We start from the raw sequence: 16,681 nt of genomic DNA, 5'->3' as shown, positions 1-16,681 counted from the left end.
GAAGGCTGAACATAAAATTCCAGTGATTGTTATAGCATATGCTTAGCCTCAGAGGGTACTCATCTTGTCTCATGATAATGTTGCGTTGTTATAGCATATGCTTAGCACCAGAGGGTACTCATTTTGTCTCGTGTTAATGTTGCGTTCTTAAAACATGTGCTTAGCATCAGAGGGTACCCATTCTGTCTCGTGTTAATGTTGCGTTGTTAAAACATGTGCTTAGCATCAGAGGGTACCCATTTTGTCTCGTGTTAATGTTGCGTTGTTAAAACATGTGCTTAGCACCAGAGGGTACCCATTTTGTCTCGTGTTAATGTTGCGTTGTTAAAACATGTGCTTAGCACCAGAGGGTACTCATTTTGTCTCGTATTAATGTTGCGTTGTTAAAACATGTGCTTAGCACTAGAGGGTACCCATCTTGTCTCGTGTTACTGTTGCGTTGTTAAAACATGTGCTTAGCACTAGAGGGTACCCATCTTGTCTCGTGTTAATGTTGCGTTGTTAAAACATGTGCTTAGCACTAGAGGGTACCCATTTTGTCTCGTGTTAATGTTGCGTTGTTAAAACATGTGCTTAGCACCAGAGGGTACTCATTTTGTCTCGTGTTAATGTTGCGTTGTTAAAACATGTGCTTAGCACCAGAGGGTACCCATCTTGTCTCGTGTTAATGTTGCGTTGTTAAAACATGTGCTTAGCACCAGAGGGTACTCATTTTGTCTCGTGTTAATGTTGCGTTGTTATAGCACATGCTTAGCCTCAGAGGGTACTCATTTTGTCTCGTGTTAATGTTGCGTTGTTAAAACATGTGCTTAGCACCAGAGTGCACCCATCTTGTCTCGTGTTAATGTCGCGTTGTTAAAACATGTGCTTAGCCTCATAAGGCACCTATCTGGTCTCGTGTTAACATAGCGGTGTTAAAACGGAAACCCCTCGTTGAAAAGATAATAATTCACTTTGAGCATGACAGCATGACCGTCTGTCTATGAGATGCATACTGTGATATTTGACTGTATGGTTATCTTTTTAATCTCTTGTGATTAATATGAGATGATTATCTTCCCTGATTAGTAACGCTTCACACTGAAGGGCGTTTTGATGTCAAGATGACACTTTCATTGACTACACAGTGCTTCACGGTGCGGCTTCAATTCATGCTCATAACCTGCACTGTCTCATGTGAAAATTGTCCGTTGATACTGCAGTCACTTTGCATATTGTCTGCAACTTTGGGTTATGGGTGGTTAAATCAGGCGTCCACATCTTGCTGCAGATTAGACAAGGTGATACATGTGCAGCATATGAAACACTGATTCGATTTAGAGAGAAAGAGATGCCTGCATGCGTGTACCTGAATCCATCTTAATTAGCTGTAACTCACAACCCAAGTACCTTAAGAAGTACGTTAATGCTTATAACATTCTGTCAAATACCTATGCGTGGAGCGATGGTAACTTGAAGTATTTATGTAATTCCCTACACCACCGGAACAACGTCACTTTACCGTATATATTTAGAAAAAAAAAACGTGCCTTTTCCGAATTCAACCAGTTTTTCAAAATATGCATGCGTGTTTGTTTCTTTGTTGCTGCGCTACAACGAGCATTCTTCGCGTCTGGACCAGACAATCCAGTGATCAACATCATGATCATCTACGTAATTTGGGAAACGAAAGCAATTGTCAACCAGGTCAGAGAGTGTTAACATCCGACTCCTTAGTCACCCTCTACGAAAGGCATGGACTGTTCACTACCATTCTGACCCGAATTTTCACTGGTCATTTTTCGTAAATAAGGAGACACGTGAGATTGAGAAATGTAATGTTAAGCTGTCTTTTAAAACGTTAACCTAGGTAATGCTGCAAACTGAGAGTGTATATGCCTACAATGATACCGAGAATAGCTGCTTCCCTTTGGTTGCCACCCAGGGATACAAACTACAACAGATTACCCATCGAGAAGGGGTCGTCCTAATTTACAGAACTGAGCAAAGTTTTCCTCAAACAATCCTACTAATAAATCTTGAACTCAACAAATATCAATGATGTAATTTTATCTTCAACAATTGCATATTGCTTTAAAGGCTGTCTGAGTAAAGGTCACCCTTTCAAACACAGAGTTAGCAGAGGAACCTTCAGCGCTCAGTGTAAATATAGCCATGATGCTTATCAAACTTCAATTTCAGCAAAGTATGAAACGATGTTTGCCATAAAGGCGATTTCTTTAATCCGTCAATGTAAATGGTTATGACAAGCCAAAATCGATAGAATATGATTAAAAAGCAGGAAGTTATTAATTTACCTATCTGAATTGCCCCACAACCAGGCGTCCAAATAAACATCAGCGTAAAGTCAAAGTTAGCGCATATGTCTTCTGGTTGATATAACTCCACGTCAAAGATTTAGACACTCTCCAATTAAATAACAGTAAACTGTCCGCACAGGGAACAATATTTCTGAGTAGTAAATTAGTATCGTCAAGACCCAGCCATCCAGAGACATAGCTTTTCATAGAATGTTTGACAATACACACAGAATGTGAAGTTATGAGGAACCCAAATCGGTCAAAAGTCAATGCAACTGATTACAAATCCGAATGATTACATCTCAGCACTGTGTCTGAATTCGTGTCTTCGACTTTGTATTTCTTATATTTGGTGTTCCAGCTGGTAGAATTAAAGGCAACCTTTCTGGGTTATTCTTCACATTTACCACCCAGCATGCTTGTCATTAGCTGTGGTATAATTTTCCAGTCATTGGATGCACATTTACATGTTTATTCTATAGAATTAACACATGCGTAATATTTTAAAATGTTTCACTGAGTTAGGTTTTTACCTTTGATAATGGGCATGTTACGAGCGACGCAGTGACATTTCCCGACCTGATTCAATTCTCTGCTCCAAGTTAAGGTAGCTGAAGTACGGAGAGACATCTGCAGAAGCAGGGTTTTACAACCGCGCTTAGATACCATCTAGCGGATTACTGTCTGGACAATTTCCAATTAGGAGTCGGTTTAGGTGGTTTTTGCGCGTAAACTTTTTTAACTGGTAGGCACAGCCAGATCACAATACGCTGGGGCTGTTATTCACAACGAAATTTCTTTTGTGTGATTTGCAATAATAAAGAGACACAGTCTCATGCTTTAGCAGTTTCAGTTTCCATTATTGGGGGATGGGGGTGTTTTGTTTCTTTTATCTGTTAGAGTATTAACATACATCTAAACACACAAACACACACACACTGAAAACACACTGCTATAATGCTATCATATTTGGACTTGAACAAGTCTGCAAGGTTAAAATTGATAGTTTAAATGATGGGGGTCTGGGAAACAATTGCTATATATTCATGGTCTCAGTATTAAGGGCAGCCGTGGAGCAGGGCTCTATCACATCATTTGATACTGACTGGGGCCTGGCTATTCCCTTTTACCAAGCGTTACAAACCAGTTGCAGCTGAATGTGTTGCAAATCAAAATGTTACATACCAAAAAACGTTGTATTATGAATTGTATACAAACTGATAATACGGTACATGAAGCGAATCCGAAAATCACATTGTAGTGATGTCATTGAAATAGGATAAGTTTTTTTAATAAACATTTTTCATTATCACATTTTCTAATACGACTGGTATATAATAAATGCATTCGGCGATGTTACAGTTAGCATATAAAACATCTGTCACATGGTCGGACGACCAATAACCACTTATCCATATAGGACAAAATACCCCTTGATAACCACGTATTTACAGGACCGGATATCCATATTGTGTCTGTTGCGTATGCTTTGTGTCCGTTATCACTTCATATTAGTGAAAGTAAAATATGACAAAATGCACCGTGAATCTTGTTAGTTGCATTTACAATAGGAATATTCACCTGTATTGATTGATGTATGCATACAAAATGTATTTCGGTTGGCTTCATGTTTTTATTATGAAAATGCCATGCTTGAACGTCAGAGAAAAACAGACTTGATAATCTGCCGCAACAAATTCCCCTGTGCGCGAAATAAAACTTCAAACTGGAAGGTTCTAACAGAGCTCTGTAGTGTGTCAGACCGACCATACCAAAGCACTCTAGAGATTTAATGATTGGACTATAACCTTGGGTGGGGTTTTCGTATGAGAAATAGTTGGACTGAGTCCCAAAGCACCTGCATATTTCATGAAATTAGTGTTTCAAATACGTGGTTGGGATATAACAAAACTAAATTAACAGAATCATTAAAAATGTATTAACATGTGAACGGTCAATACAAGGAACATTCCCCAGATGTAATATGATAGCAATGAATAGCATTACTTATTCCGTAGATCGTTCGGAAAACAAATCGATAAATGTTTGATAAGTGAAAGTTTTGAAATTGTTTTATGTTCTCGAAGTAAAGGCATACAAATAGACGCACAATGATAACACATAGCATGATATAGATGCAGATGGCATCCCTATCCTAACCTCTGACTTGACAGCTAATAACACCACGTACAGGAAGTGAAAGTTAAACTTATTTTAATGTCACACGTGAATCATCATTCGACATTTTGCAACAACACCATTCTCTAGTACATCATTTACTTTGCATTAACAGTCTGTGATAGCTATACTTGCTACTCGGCTTCAAAACGTGTAGCTAATATTTATCTCACAAACACTGCAGTAATTGAATCCTCACTAAAACAACTATGATGTAGACATACCCGTCGTAATTACAGCTGACGTGCATAGCATCTAAATGGGAAAGATGAAGATAACATGATTTACCACTTTTCGTATTTAAGTTTAAAGAGTCATGAAGTATGTCCTGGGAGTACAAAATCATTGACATCTATCCAATTAAACAAAGATAAACATACCCAACGATAAGTGTTTCCTTTGAAAGATAACCATTAGTGTAATGTCTTGTTGAGATACACACACACAACACATACGAAAAAGCGCCGTGGTTTACACGTGGTAGTACCATGCATTGTACTGTGAAAGTGTAGTCCGACGCTTAATCAATTGTGAGTACCATGTACCACGTAACGTGACACGGTGTAATCATATCATCACATTGTGGTGTGGTGTGTGATGAGCAAGCCAATTTGCTGAGCAGTGAAGATTACCATATGCATATGTTGGACTAGACTTTTAACCTCAATCTTTCCTATTGGGATCGGACCTATCATCATGCACCACTCAAATAATTCAATTGAGCTACAGCTGTATTGAGAAAATATGTAAAAAATACAATGGCTACACGTATCATATCCACATCGCTTACACAAGAATGCGTTGTAAAACAATAATCTACTTACCACATATGAAGAAACACGTAAGAAACTCCAACACAACCACCGCCACAATTCTGTTCATCATTTTCTGCAGTATTACTGCGTGTGTTAAGCGGTAGCTTGACAACTGACCGAACATGATGACTTTGTCACTCAGTGATCATATGATCATTTGATCTTGTAGCCTTATTGTTGATATGGGCACTTCAAAAACAGTTCGTCTTAAAAAGAATCCAGTAATTGTAACACAATTATTGTGTACATCCAAACATGCTATACTTCGATGCCATGCTTGAAAATATCATGTTCGACAAGGTATCCGCACCGGAATGAAACTCGTTGGATTGCTTTTTATTTAGAAGTCTTTGTCCTCTTTATCACCTTCTACGTCGATGAGTCTTATTGTACGTATATCAGAAAGTTGTGTGAACGTTTAACGTGTCAGAATAAATTCATAAGACAAACTTGCGTGGGTCTAGTAAAAGCAGAAGTGAAGTCATGGTTTCATCGCTGCGACAGATTCTATGTAGAAGCCTTCATATGGCTCACTAACAAGCACACACTTGGTGAAAAATGAAAAGGTCCGTTTGACAACTGTTGACACAGAATATCACAAATACATTTTTCACTATCCTCAAGAGAAGGCTAAGTGTTCCTCTGAGCCTACGAAAACACTTGTCCTTACTTTCTTCTTTAGATATTCCTTGAAACTAAACTGCTTAAGGCAAATGTAGGAAACTATCCGCAAATGGTACTCCCGAAAACGCGTCCGTAACGGCAACAATCCTTAAATGATGACGGTATCCGTCTCTATGAAAGCTCCTTAAGCACCCCCAGAGTCGGGCAACAAAACTCTTCCATCCCGAAACATGCGTGAGAATGCATCCCAAACAAGTTTTCTCACAGACCGCTAACAGGAATCGATACAGCGATGGACTAGTTGCCACCTGGTTTCAGCTAAGTCATTGAAGAAAGCTCCCGACATCGCTTCTCCACTCACGGAGCCCGAGTCTTGTCGGTATCGTCAGCGAATCAGCTGACTGTACCGCGCGCTCAGCGAGAAAGAATAGTCACGCCTTTCCACTGAATGGATTGGCATCATCATTTCCACAAGGTTGCGAGGTAGTATCAACCTCACTCGTCCTCACGGGGGCGACGATCAGATGGAACAAAACCAGAGAATAGCCTGTGACCATCTGCAGATGAATGTATGCCTCAATGAGCAGGGTCATAAACAGAGCATGTGAGATACAAGGCCTCGCACAGAACGGTCACAATAGATAATATGGATATCTGCTTTTAACACTTAGGTGTACTTCAGACTGCCAGGAAAGAACGCGGTACCTGCCTGTGATAAGGAGCGCAGCGCCACACAGATACAGTAATCACAAGCATGTGTGTCGCCGCTATGCTGATGTTTCACAAAACCTGACTGATGTCCGTGGCCCCTGTTGATTTGCGATACATTGCCAAGCTGATTGGGAGGGAAGGTCCAGTCAATTTTTAATTCGGGAGTTGACCATTGATAAGACCCCAGGCTGGAAGGGTTGAGGCTCACAACTGATGCTATCGGTTGTCACGCATCCATCAAGTATTAATATCCGACCAAGAAAGGGAGATTGAGAGGACTAGGTGCTACTTTGTTCGCTAAGGGGACAATTAACACCTACCGCGGTGGTCGTGATTGAATCTCGGAATACATTTTCGTGTCATTTCTATCTCAAATAGTTTCCCTTGTAAGCAGAAAGATGAAACCACAGTGTTGGTTCAAGTATAAATCTATGCTTATATACATTCCCTCTGTAAGTGTACTATTGCACAAAATTAAATCATGTTATGCCCATAGATGGATAAAACACTAGAAGTTATTTCAAACAGAATCTTTGCAGACAGATAGTAATATTGCTGTATATATACCTTTCCTGTGTCTTTGTGACCTTGCGGGTGATTTCTATGTGAATGGGGTGTTGATGTAGGTTCCTTTCTGGTATACTTGATAAGCTGAAATAGACACAGTGAGGTACAAACTGGCATAAACGTAAACAGAATGTTACGAGTAACTCATACACTGGCACAACCTGGGCTTCAACAGTATCGTATGCTCAGTACTTAAAACTACACTCAAGGTGTAGGTATGAGCTTGGATTGTAAGTTCTATATTGGTTAATGGTTTGCAAATCAAGAACGGTATTACAATGGGGTGATTCCTTCCTGAGAGAGTAGGTAAGGTTTTACGACGCTTTTAACCATATTTCAGAAATATCAAGACAGTGGACACTAGACCACATTGTACCAATGTGTGGTGTCGAACCCCGACTATTTTAGAAGGAATTTAGGGGAGAAACACTGCAGTATTGTGTCAGCATTAGGAAGGGCCGTTTGTGTCATGTTTCCAGATTGTGTTCTCATTATAGCAGTATATTCAAACCGTAAAGTGCTGACATTGCTCAGTGCATTTAGTTCCTTTCCAATCGATATAAATGCCAACACCCTAATATAGGACACCTTTCATAAAGGGAATATATCGTAGTACACTCGGTGTATAGACACCTTACACGCTCATGCCACCATATCGAGTATATTTATAAATAAACCACACATATTTGTAAGTGAACTTGTGTGTTATTAAAATTGCAACTGACAGCTAATATCGATATTCCCTCAAGGAGAGGTCCAAGGTGCTCTAACTTCAGTAATTGCAATAATGTGTATACGAGAGCTGCCTTGTAAAATATTGGGTCTCTCAACAAGCCACGATGTACGGCACATATGGCGCTATGGAAATGGGACTACAAGAGGCGGCATCATTAGTGCCACACATATCGACTTTTCCGATATTGTATATAAAGTATAAGAGTAATACTGTAGAAGTATCATTTGTTTTGTAACATGTAAGTACGAACTGAAACGTTCCACTGACAGATGTCATAAATTACATAAGTATACATATATCAACCCGACAAGGAGTCGATTTCGCGGCGGTCGATGCACAAGTTCATAGCAAAGGAGGATGCTGGGAAGGGCGAAATATTACTATAGATGCGTAGTAACTGGTAACATGTATAGTGATCTTATTGGACGCTTTATCAAACCATTTATTACACAGATACCCAAGCATTCCGTCAAAGAAAGCTGGCCTGTAATCAGTACAGAACCGCGTTACAGGAGCAGTAAGGAATCGTTAAGGAATAATGCAAAAATAGGTCACATTTGGTGAAACCCCTTCACAACGGACACTTGATCATCCGGACATTGATTCATTCAATAAGACAATTCCACTTTGATTAACCGATTTCGTTGCTTTCATACGTGATATGCACTTCATTTGATGGTCATCAATTATATTCATTTTGCGAGGCAATAACTTCAGGCATCCGTGTACTTATGACCTTCTTACCGTGGCAATGCTTTCTCTGATCAGACATGTTCCCATAGGCACCTGCTGGCAGCACACTGTGTACATGTATTAGTGTTACTCGACGCCATCAACAGTCCTGTGGGCGAACCACATGACGTGAGGTGGCGTTGGGACTCGGTCTCAGACTTCGGCTAGTTGTTGCGTTAATTTCTGTGTAATGAGACGCTCCTGTCAACCAAGTCGCATCGTTTTGTTCACTCTCATTATTCGTATACTCTTGTTGTATTGCGCACGGACGCGATGACATTTGAATCATGAATGGCGTGAATTCTAAATGCCATCAGATAGTAGGATAATGTCAGATACATTGAAGTTTTATCAGAATATTGCCCAAGATTAAAGTTTATGTTTTCCTTTGGATAATTATTGAAATGTTTACATAGTTCTACTAACCCAGGATAAACGTGTCAATAATATGATTTCAGTTCATGAACGAGACGGGAAAAATCTGTATGTCAAACTTGTGATGTTATTTATCATGTATACCTACCTATGATTCGTGTTTCGTTTCCCCAACACAATGTGGGACGGTGGGGTAGTTTAGTGGTTTTCCATATGGGTACAATGTGTGAAGCCCCTTTCTGGGGTTCCCGCCCTCATGGTGCTAGAATATTGCTAGAATCAGCGTAAAACTCACCTCACTGGCTCACCCAAGGGCAAAGTATTGGTATTTATGTCAGATACGGTCATTGTTCTGAACTGAACCTATTGGAGTGAGTGTACTACATTTTATTGCGGGTCCAGACAGAACAATGAACAGGGTCTCTCTCTATGGATTGAATCTCATTGTTATCTCACTGTGGTAAATAAAGCAATGTTCTTATTAGCGAGGACGTGTAGTGATCACGTTGTGAAAGGCTGACGTAGTGAATGATGCATAAGTTGCATGTAGGAATAGTAGTAATGAATATTTACCCATGGCAGTAAGATTAGATCAAGTCAACCGAAATATACCCCATCAGAGTGTTGTATAAGGAAGGTGGGAAGGTGTTCATTTGTTTGTTTTCAAATGGGAAATAAGCAGAAAAGCACTGAGAAAAGTGTATTGTTATATTTGCTTTAATTCTCCCGACAACAAATCACTCCCTTCCCAACACATCCATAAAGATCCTGATTAGAATTGACCTTCTGTAGTTTATGCTTATGAATCGGCTGGTCAGATTTGGTTAACACATGTAATCGCATCCCAATAGCGTAGATGGATGCTCAAGCTGTTGATCACACGATCGTCCGGTCCAGACATTATTATTAACAGACCGCAGCTGGAATATTGCTGAGGGCGTCATCAAACTGAACCTTCCCACACACCCACTTTCTCAGCAGTTTTGCATCATTTCATTTGACGCATTGGTTCCACTCTGTAACATCTCTATGAATACTGAATGCCAGCACGTCCTAATACATGTATATAAGTGATTACACTATTTTCTTTCTGATGCGATGATGCAAAACAGAAATTAGTTTCATCTCAAAAGCACATCCTTTTTATATTTTCGTAAAGATAACAGTATGTTATAAATAGACTGGACCGTAGATAACAGCACATTAAATCTGTCTGTTCGTGTTCTGAAATACGTTACCAGCAATACCATGAAATCCTTTAAACGTGTTCTCTCTGCACCATTGATGTCATTTCACACCCAGAAAGATTGTGATAATTAACAACAAACAAGCTCATATTTCACATCTGAAACGCAAATGCTACGACCTCATCTCCATTTAGATGTGTGAGGTGATGAATGGCATATTACCGCAATTATAGATATCCTCTTCCTGAAGTATATTTTGTTACAAATGAGACCTAAAGATACATAAAATTGATATCAAACGCTTCAATAATTACAGGTTTGTTTTATCAGCGAGTTAGTGGCGCGTTTGGTTCAACATCCAGGTCTGTTTTTTATAGCTGCACGCTCGTTCGTATAACAGATATATTGGCCTGGTTCCATTAAATGGTAATAGAGAACGAGAGACTCAAAGAGCGGAAAGCTGTTTCTTGTACTGAAGATACTTATGCTATAGGAATAGGTAATAACTTAATTTTCCACCTAAATTCAATAACGAACCATCGAAATTCAATAATGAGCCATGCAATTTTATGGACAGCATCTTCTTGTGTATTGCATGGAGCGAGATTTCAGTACACATTCCATTGCCAGTTGTACCACTTCATGCTTGTTATCACTTACATGCTGTTTGACATGACATATTATGCATATCCACTTCTCATCACTGTGTAAGAATCTACATCGAAATGTGCACGTGTCGAGGGGTTATAATTGATGCAGTGGTATGACTGGCTGTGTAACTCCTAGAATGTCAATCGAACAATTAGTTTCTAAATTCGCAGTATTCATTTACAATAGGTACATGTAAGGGTGACTAAAGGACATCTGAGATATCCCAAACCCACTGCACGTATCATAGACAATTTACACGCTTAGTTGCATGGTATTATTACACAAGGCAGCATATGTCTGGAAGCATGGAAGTAACAAACCTTGTTTAAAGTATTCTGACTTAACGAACATGGACACAGGTTCCTACCTACTTATCAAGTATCTCCAACTGAAAGGTGTAACTTCAGCAGTCATCGCTGCGGACATATAGCCAGCTTTTGGGGTGGGGATGATGCGTTTTCACTGACACTGTAAAGAGGTGAGCAGCACAGTTCAAGAGATGAGGAGAGAGACTCGAAGCTGCTCCCAGATCAAGAAGACCTTTAAATGATGGCACAGACGAAGATTGTGATAGATACATGACAAGCATATATATAGCTATCCACGTGTCACACTGATAACGCAGTAGGGGCTGTTTGCCAGAGATGCGAATATTATGGGGATAAACTATGCAGTGGTTTCACCATGAACTGACTCCTGAATAGAAACGGCCCAGGTTAATGAAGTGATGAAAAATGTTCATCTTACTGAAGCAGACGAAGCTTATTTGGTTATGAAGAGCGATTTGTAACTACGGATACGCATTGGGATCACCATTATTAACCATAGAACCAGGTGAATACGTATACCGCTGTCGAAGTTCAAAGCCACGCTGATGAGTTGTATGCTAGTACTGTTTTCACACAGGAACATTGTCTGAAGGAAGACAAGTTTTCTCAGCCCCCCTCGTCTCCTTAGTCCTAAATGTATACCGGCAAATGCAGCATCATCTGTTCCCACATTTACAGCATTTTGAAGGTTGATGACACAGTCATGACACAGTTATGACACAGTCATGACACAGTCGACATAGACGGACAAAGTGTTATAACTCTTAGGTTAGCATTTCTGTTGTTTTCAAGACACGACAGGCGGCTATTTACGACCCCCTTTGTTCTCTTAAATTTTACTTCTCACTTTTTACGGCTTTCCATAGTCTTTTACTTATATTTTCAAGGATGATTCCGGGAGGTGACGAAGGCATTCCAAGGTAGTAATTATCAAGGGTGTCAGTTTGCCTAGATAGTTTGTGCTTGAACGGTAAATGTTAAGCATGACAAGACGTGAAAATTCAAGGTCACCTAAATTGCTAAGGGTGAAAATCATCCTAGGTGGCGTTAGTGTAGATGGTAGCTATGATTACACGATGCCAATTAGAAAGTGGTCAAATGCAACATATGTCATCTTTGGGATTTCACTTTCTCAGTAAAGTACAAATTCTAGTACTTTTTTGGTTGAGTCCAATCCGGGATTCGAACCCACACCCTCAGAGTAAGGCACCCAATCGCCAGCACACAAAGTCAGCCGCCTACCCCGCTCAGCCACCGCGACCTCCAGTGGAAATCCCAAATCCCAAAAGTGAAATCCCAAATAAGACATATGTTGTAGATGGTAGCTAGTCAACGAGAAATCGATCTACTATCATCTGTATTTTACATGCTGTAACGTTTGATTACATTAAATAACACGCTGCTCTTTGGAACTTCTAACGTTGAAATGAGAATATTCTTAGACATGTTTCTTTTTCACGTACGAATGTGAGCACCGTCGTCATCAATCATTATGGGATCGATCTGTCACAGTGAGTTAATGACTAATGTAAGCTTGTTCCTTTATATCGACATATGCAATGCTTTGTCTTCATATTGTATGTGCTTACGAGTAGTAAAATGGAAACATGAAGCATAAATAGCCAGCAATCAATACTTAATAGACGTTCGCCAGTATTACGTAAATTGAATCGGAAACATGTCCGAATCAAATCTTTGCATGATTCATGACTGGAGATGATTTTGTGATGCATGTTGACGGGACAATGTTTTCGTGAGCATGAAGCTACCAACTGCTGGATCGGACACTGGCCCTCAGTTTGATGAGCGATCACTTTTACATTCACTTTTAAAGGCTGAACTGACCCAATTTTTCTGTACTAGTATATACACTCAGAAGCAAGAACTAAGGAGAAGACACATTTCGTCACGGCGACAGGTGGGTGGTGGGGTAGTTTAGTGGTTGAAGCCGACGGTCAGGGTTCGATTCCCAACATGACTGCAAATCATTCCCCACATTGACGCAATAACTTAAGCCGATTCCTGGTAATACCCACCGTGATATTGTTGGAATATTGCTAAACCTTTGCGTAAAACATATTCACCTACTTACTCACAAGTGACAAATACCTTTGGAGAGCCACAATAAATCTGTATTCAAAACAGTCGGTGTCATTATCCGTGAATGTATCCTAGCCTACAGGTGACACCAGTCTCAAACACTTGCATATTAAACAACAAGTGATCACCTAAAATTGCTGGAACATTGTTTCAGGTCAGAGAACTGCAGCTGTCATTATGTCTATCACTATAATGTGTCAAGTATGGAAAATGGTCTCCATATGTCCACCAGTATGAACGCTACACAGAAACCTTGAATGTTGTAAACAACGTTTTAGTGAGAACCGCACGACCCTACTCACCCATTCATGAGTGAGTGAGTTAATATTTAACGTCACATCGACAATATTGCAGCCATGTCGTGACGAGAACGATTAATTATAAAATTACATATAAATTAACAGCACATACATTGTAAAACATGTCAAGGAAGGACAGTAAAACTAACTAGAATATCACAAGGTAAAGTGTAAAACTAGTGATTAGACCTAAACCAATGTATCTATAGAGGACAATACAATATAAAAATGAGCTATAGGTTGGCAACAACTGAAGGCAGCTCACCATACTAAGGACCATGGCGTAAACTGACAGGCCTACACAATTTAACTGGAATGCAGTTCAATAAGTCTTCATACCGTTGGACATAGAATTGGATTCATACTGAATGATAAACTGATGACGTATTGAATGATACTGCTCTGCTCTGCTCTGCTCTGCTTCCTGACATTTTCTGACAACTTTCCTATAACTGAGTAAACAGCTTGGAACCAGGGTTGGTCTAAGATTGCGTTTCTTTCCGGTATTAGTTCTAATGATTGCTTATTGAATGTGTCAATATAGTCTCCAATATATCTATCACCAATTATGTTAACCATTCAAATTTGTGAAAGAGGCCACGTTCATGGTCTGGTGCCCGTTTCCGAGGTCTAGACGTTGTGATCGATGACATGTGCGAGACCGATACTTTCTCACTAGATAAGTATTGAAATTATCACCAGTCTTCTGGAGTGGTATGCATCATACGAGTGACTTAACAGACAACCTGGTGTTTAAAGCACCTGTATACATTACAGACTACTACGAAAAGTGAGTGAGTTTGGATTTAGAAATGAGCTTCACACACTGCACTCATTTGGAAAATCGAACCCAGATCTTGGGTGCGGTGAGCGAACACTTTGATCATTGCACTACCCTACCGGCTGTCTAACAAAAAGACCTACAACACCACTAAGATGAAACCGCGCGTTTCGTGATGAACCAAAGAGTTGATTTTAGGCCAGTGCTTCTTGAATGTTGTGTTTGCTTGTATCTGCAATGTGCAACGAGTAATGAAACAGCAGGGATATATATATATATGTATATTGATGAGACACTTTATTACACGTGTGTATGATATATAGAAAACAAGATCATTCCACATCGATGAAGCCATACATATTCAAACTGATTGAGTATGAACGAATTTGAGAAAGATAGTGAGTGGCAGAAGAACTCCATTCTATTTCAGTTCTTTTTCTTCAGATAGAAACAAACGTGACAATTAATAACAACGTCGTGTACATGATTCTCTGCTAATAAGCATGTATAAGAGATCAGCAACAGCCTAACATGACTTTAGTCATGAATAACCAATGCATAAAGGACTGTATTAAACTGACCTAACTGACTTGAGGTATCCTCTCCATGGATAAGACACCAGTACAAACCAATAGCAGAAGCCTTGTACATATCCTTAGCGCATTCCTATTCCTTGGTTTATACATTTTATATCGATATGCTCCTTACTTGATACGTTGTTATGTAAATATAACCCTGGACATGAGTGTGCATTTGTTATACTGATACATGAACCACTGTTGGTGTCCACAAAAGAAGCCTTAGAACCTACTTCTAGCCAAGAAAATGATCCCATTTGTAATCGTCCCTACGGCTCGTTCTCACTTATGATCTGAAATCAATTTACTTGTGACATGTTCTTGATGTACTGAATGATATTAGAGGCGTCATGAATATTCCATTTCTTCCGTTTGTTAAAACACCGGTCATCTTATCTCAAACACTGCCAATCTTAATATGAAATTCGATGTCTTTGATGAACATCTTCCTTAAAGGTATGACGTTTATGAAACGAGAACGCAACCTTAAGCAACAACGTTTCCTTGGCGCCTTTTTTATGCTTTCGCAAACTGACTCATGTTTCACGTTCAGATAACGATATTAGTTCTCAGAACAAAGAAATAAAACTGCTCGGAAGCAGGGTACAATTTCATTTATGTGTTGTGTTTTCATTATTTCTTGTGTTGGAAGTAGTATTGTTGTATTTGCTGTTTTATACAACTGGGATACAATAGTCGTGATGAATTCTTACCCATATCCCAAAGGCATTCACGACTAAGACATCCTGGTACCACTGTCTTGAATGAGTTTTGGAATGAGATTATTTCATGTCGTACCTTAATTCCCAACCACTGCCGTCTCGTGTCAATGCCCAATGCGACATTCACTCTAAAAGGGTATTGATTTTATACAATCGTGTATATTACAGCTGTCATAGACAGTTGGATTTGCCCGAAGCCGCAACTTCACTATCGAAACATGAAAAAATTTATAATTTTCTTTTTTTTTCTCGACTTTAATTCTAGGTAGACGTTTTCAAGGCATAAAGTTCATTTTTTTTCGTGTGTCTAAACGCTAATCTTCTTTCGAGTTATTCGGATTGGTGTTATGCAAATTAGCATACACAAATGTTAGTCCCCTGCAGAGATTGTTTGTGGAATATGATGTTGGGATATGACGTTGACCGCTGTTCCAGTTCCCACCGGGCCATTTGTTCATGAAGCCTCTGGAGTTGTGTGCTAGCCTTGTGGTTAAAGCGTTCTGTCGTCATGTCAAAGATCCGGGTTCGATTCCCCAGATGAGTACAATTTGTGCAGCTTATTTCTGGCATTCCCTAGCACATCCTGCCGGAATACTGTTAAAAGTGGCATTACACCATACTATCTCACTCACTGTAAACATACACACAACGGGGTTTGACTGTATGTGATTTTGTGACATCATGACGTTATGGTCAGGAATCAGCATGCCTGGCCTGGCTCGATTCTTTAAAGGGATGCTAGTGACACTGCTTACTCTATCCTCAAACATCACAGCTATGCATTCAAGTTTTGGCTGATATAGGTTACATTACTTCTGGTCTATTACGAGCAAAACCAACAAATGTTTCTTTCGACTGGCAGCAGAATACCTATCATAATATATAACGCATTAGATTAAATGATTTTTTTACTTTTAATACTGTTATATGATGACATCTCTGTCGACAAAAGGAACTCATTTTCTTTGCTCTACTTATGCGTATCTTCCCGGGAAA

At 39.6% G+C, this 16,681-nt stretch overlaps 1 protein-coding gene across 1 annotated transcript in view; it reads right to left on the bottom strand.

Moving 5' to 3' along the window:
* The window catches only part of LOC137276921 (zwei Ig domain protein zig-8-like), a 52,860-nt gene extending 47,443 nt beyond the window's left edge, over positions 1-5,417 (bottom strand). Inside the window, exon 1 of the mRNA XM_067808568.1 lies at positions 5,303-5,417. Within this exon, the coding sequence (XP_067664669.1) occupies positions 5,303-5,417 (115 nt within the window). The remainder of the gene's footprint in view (positions 1-5,302) is intronic.
* Positions 5,418-16,681: the final 11,264 nt, after the last annotated feature.

Source organism: Haliotis asinina, chromosome 3 (genome assembly GCF_037392515.1).
Source record: "Haliotis asinina isolate JCU_RB_2024 chromosome 3, JCU_Hal_asi_v2, whole genome shotgun sequence".
Lineage (NCBI taxonomy): Eukaryota > Metazoa > Mollusca > Gastropoda > Lepetellida > Haliotidae > Haliotis > Haliotis asinina.
Note: the sequence above shows the minus strand (reverse complement) of the source record. Positions and strands in the feature narration are given on the sequence as shown.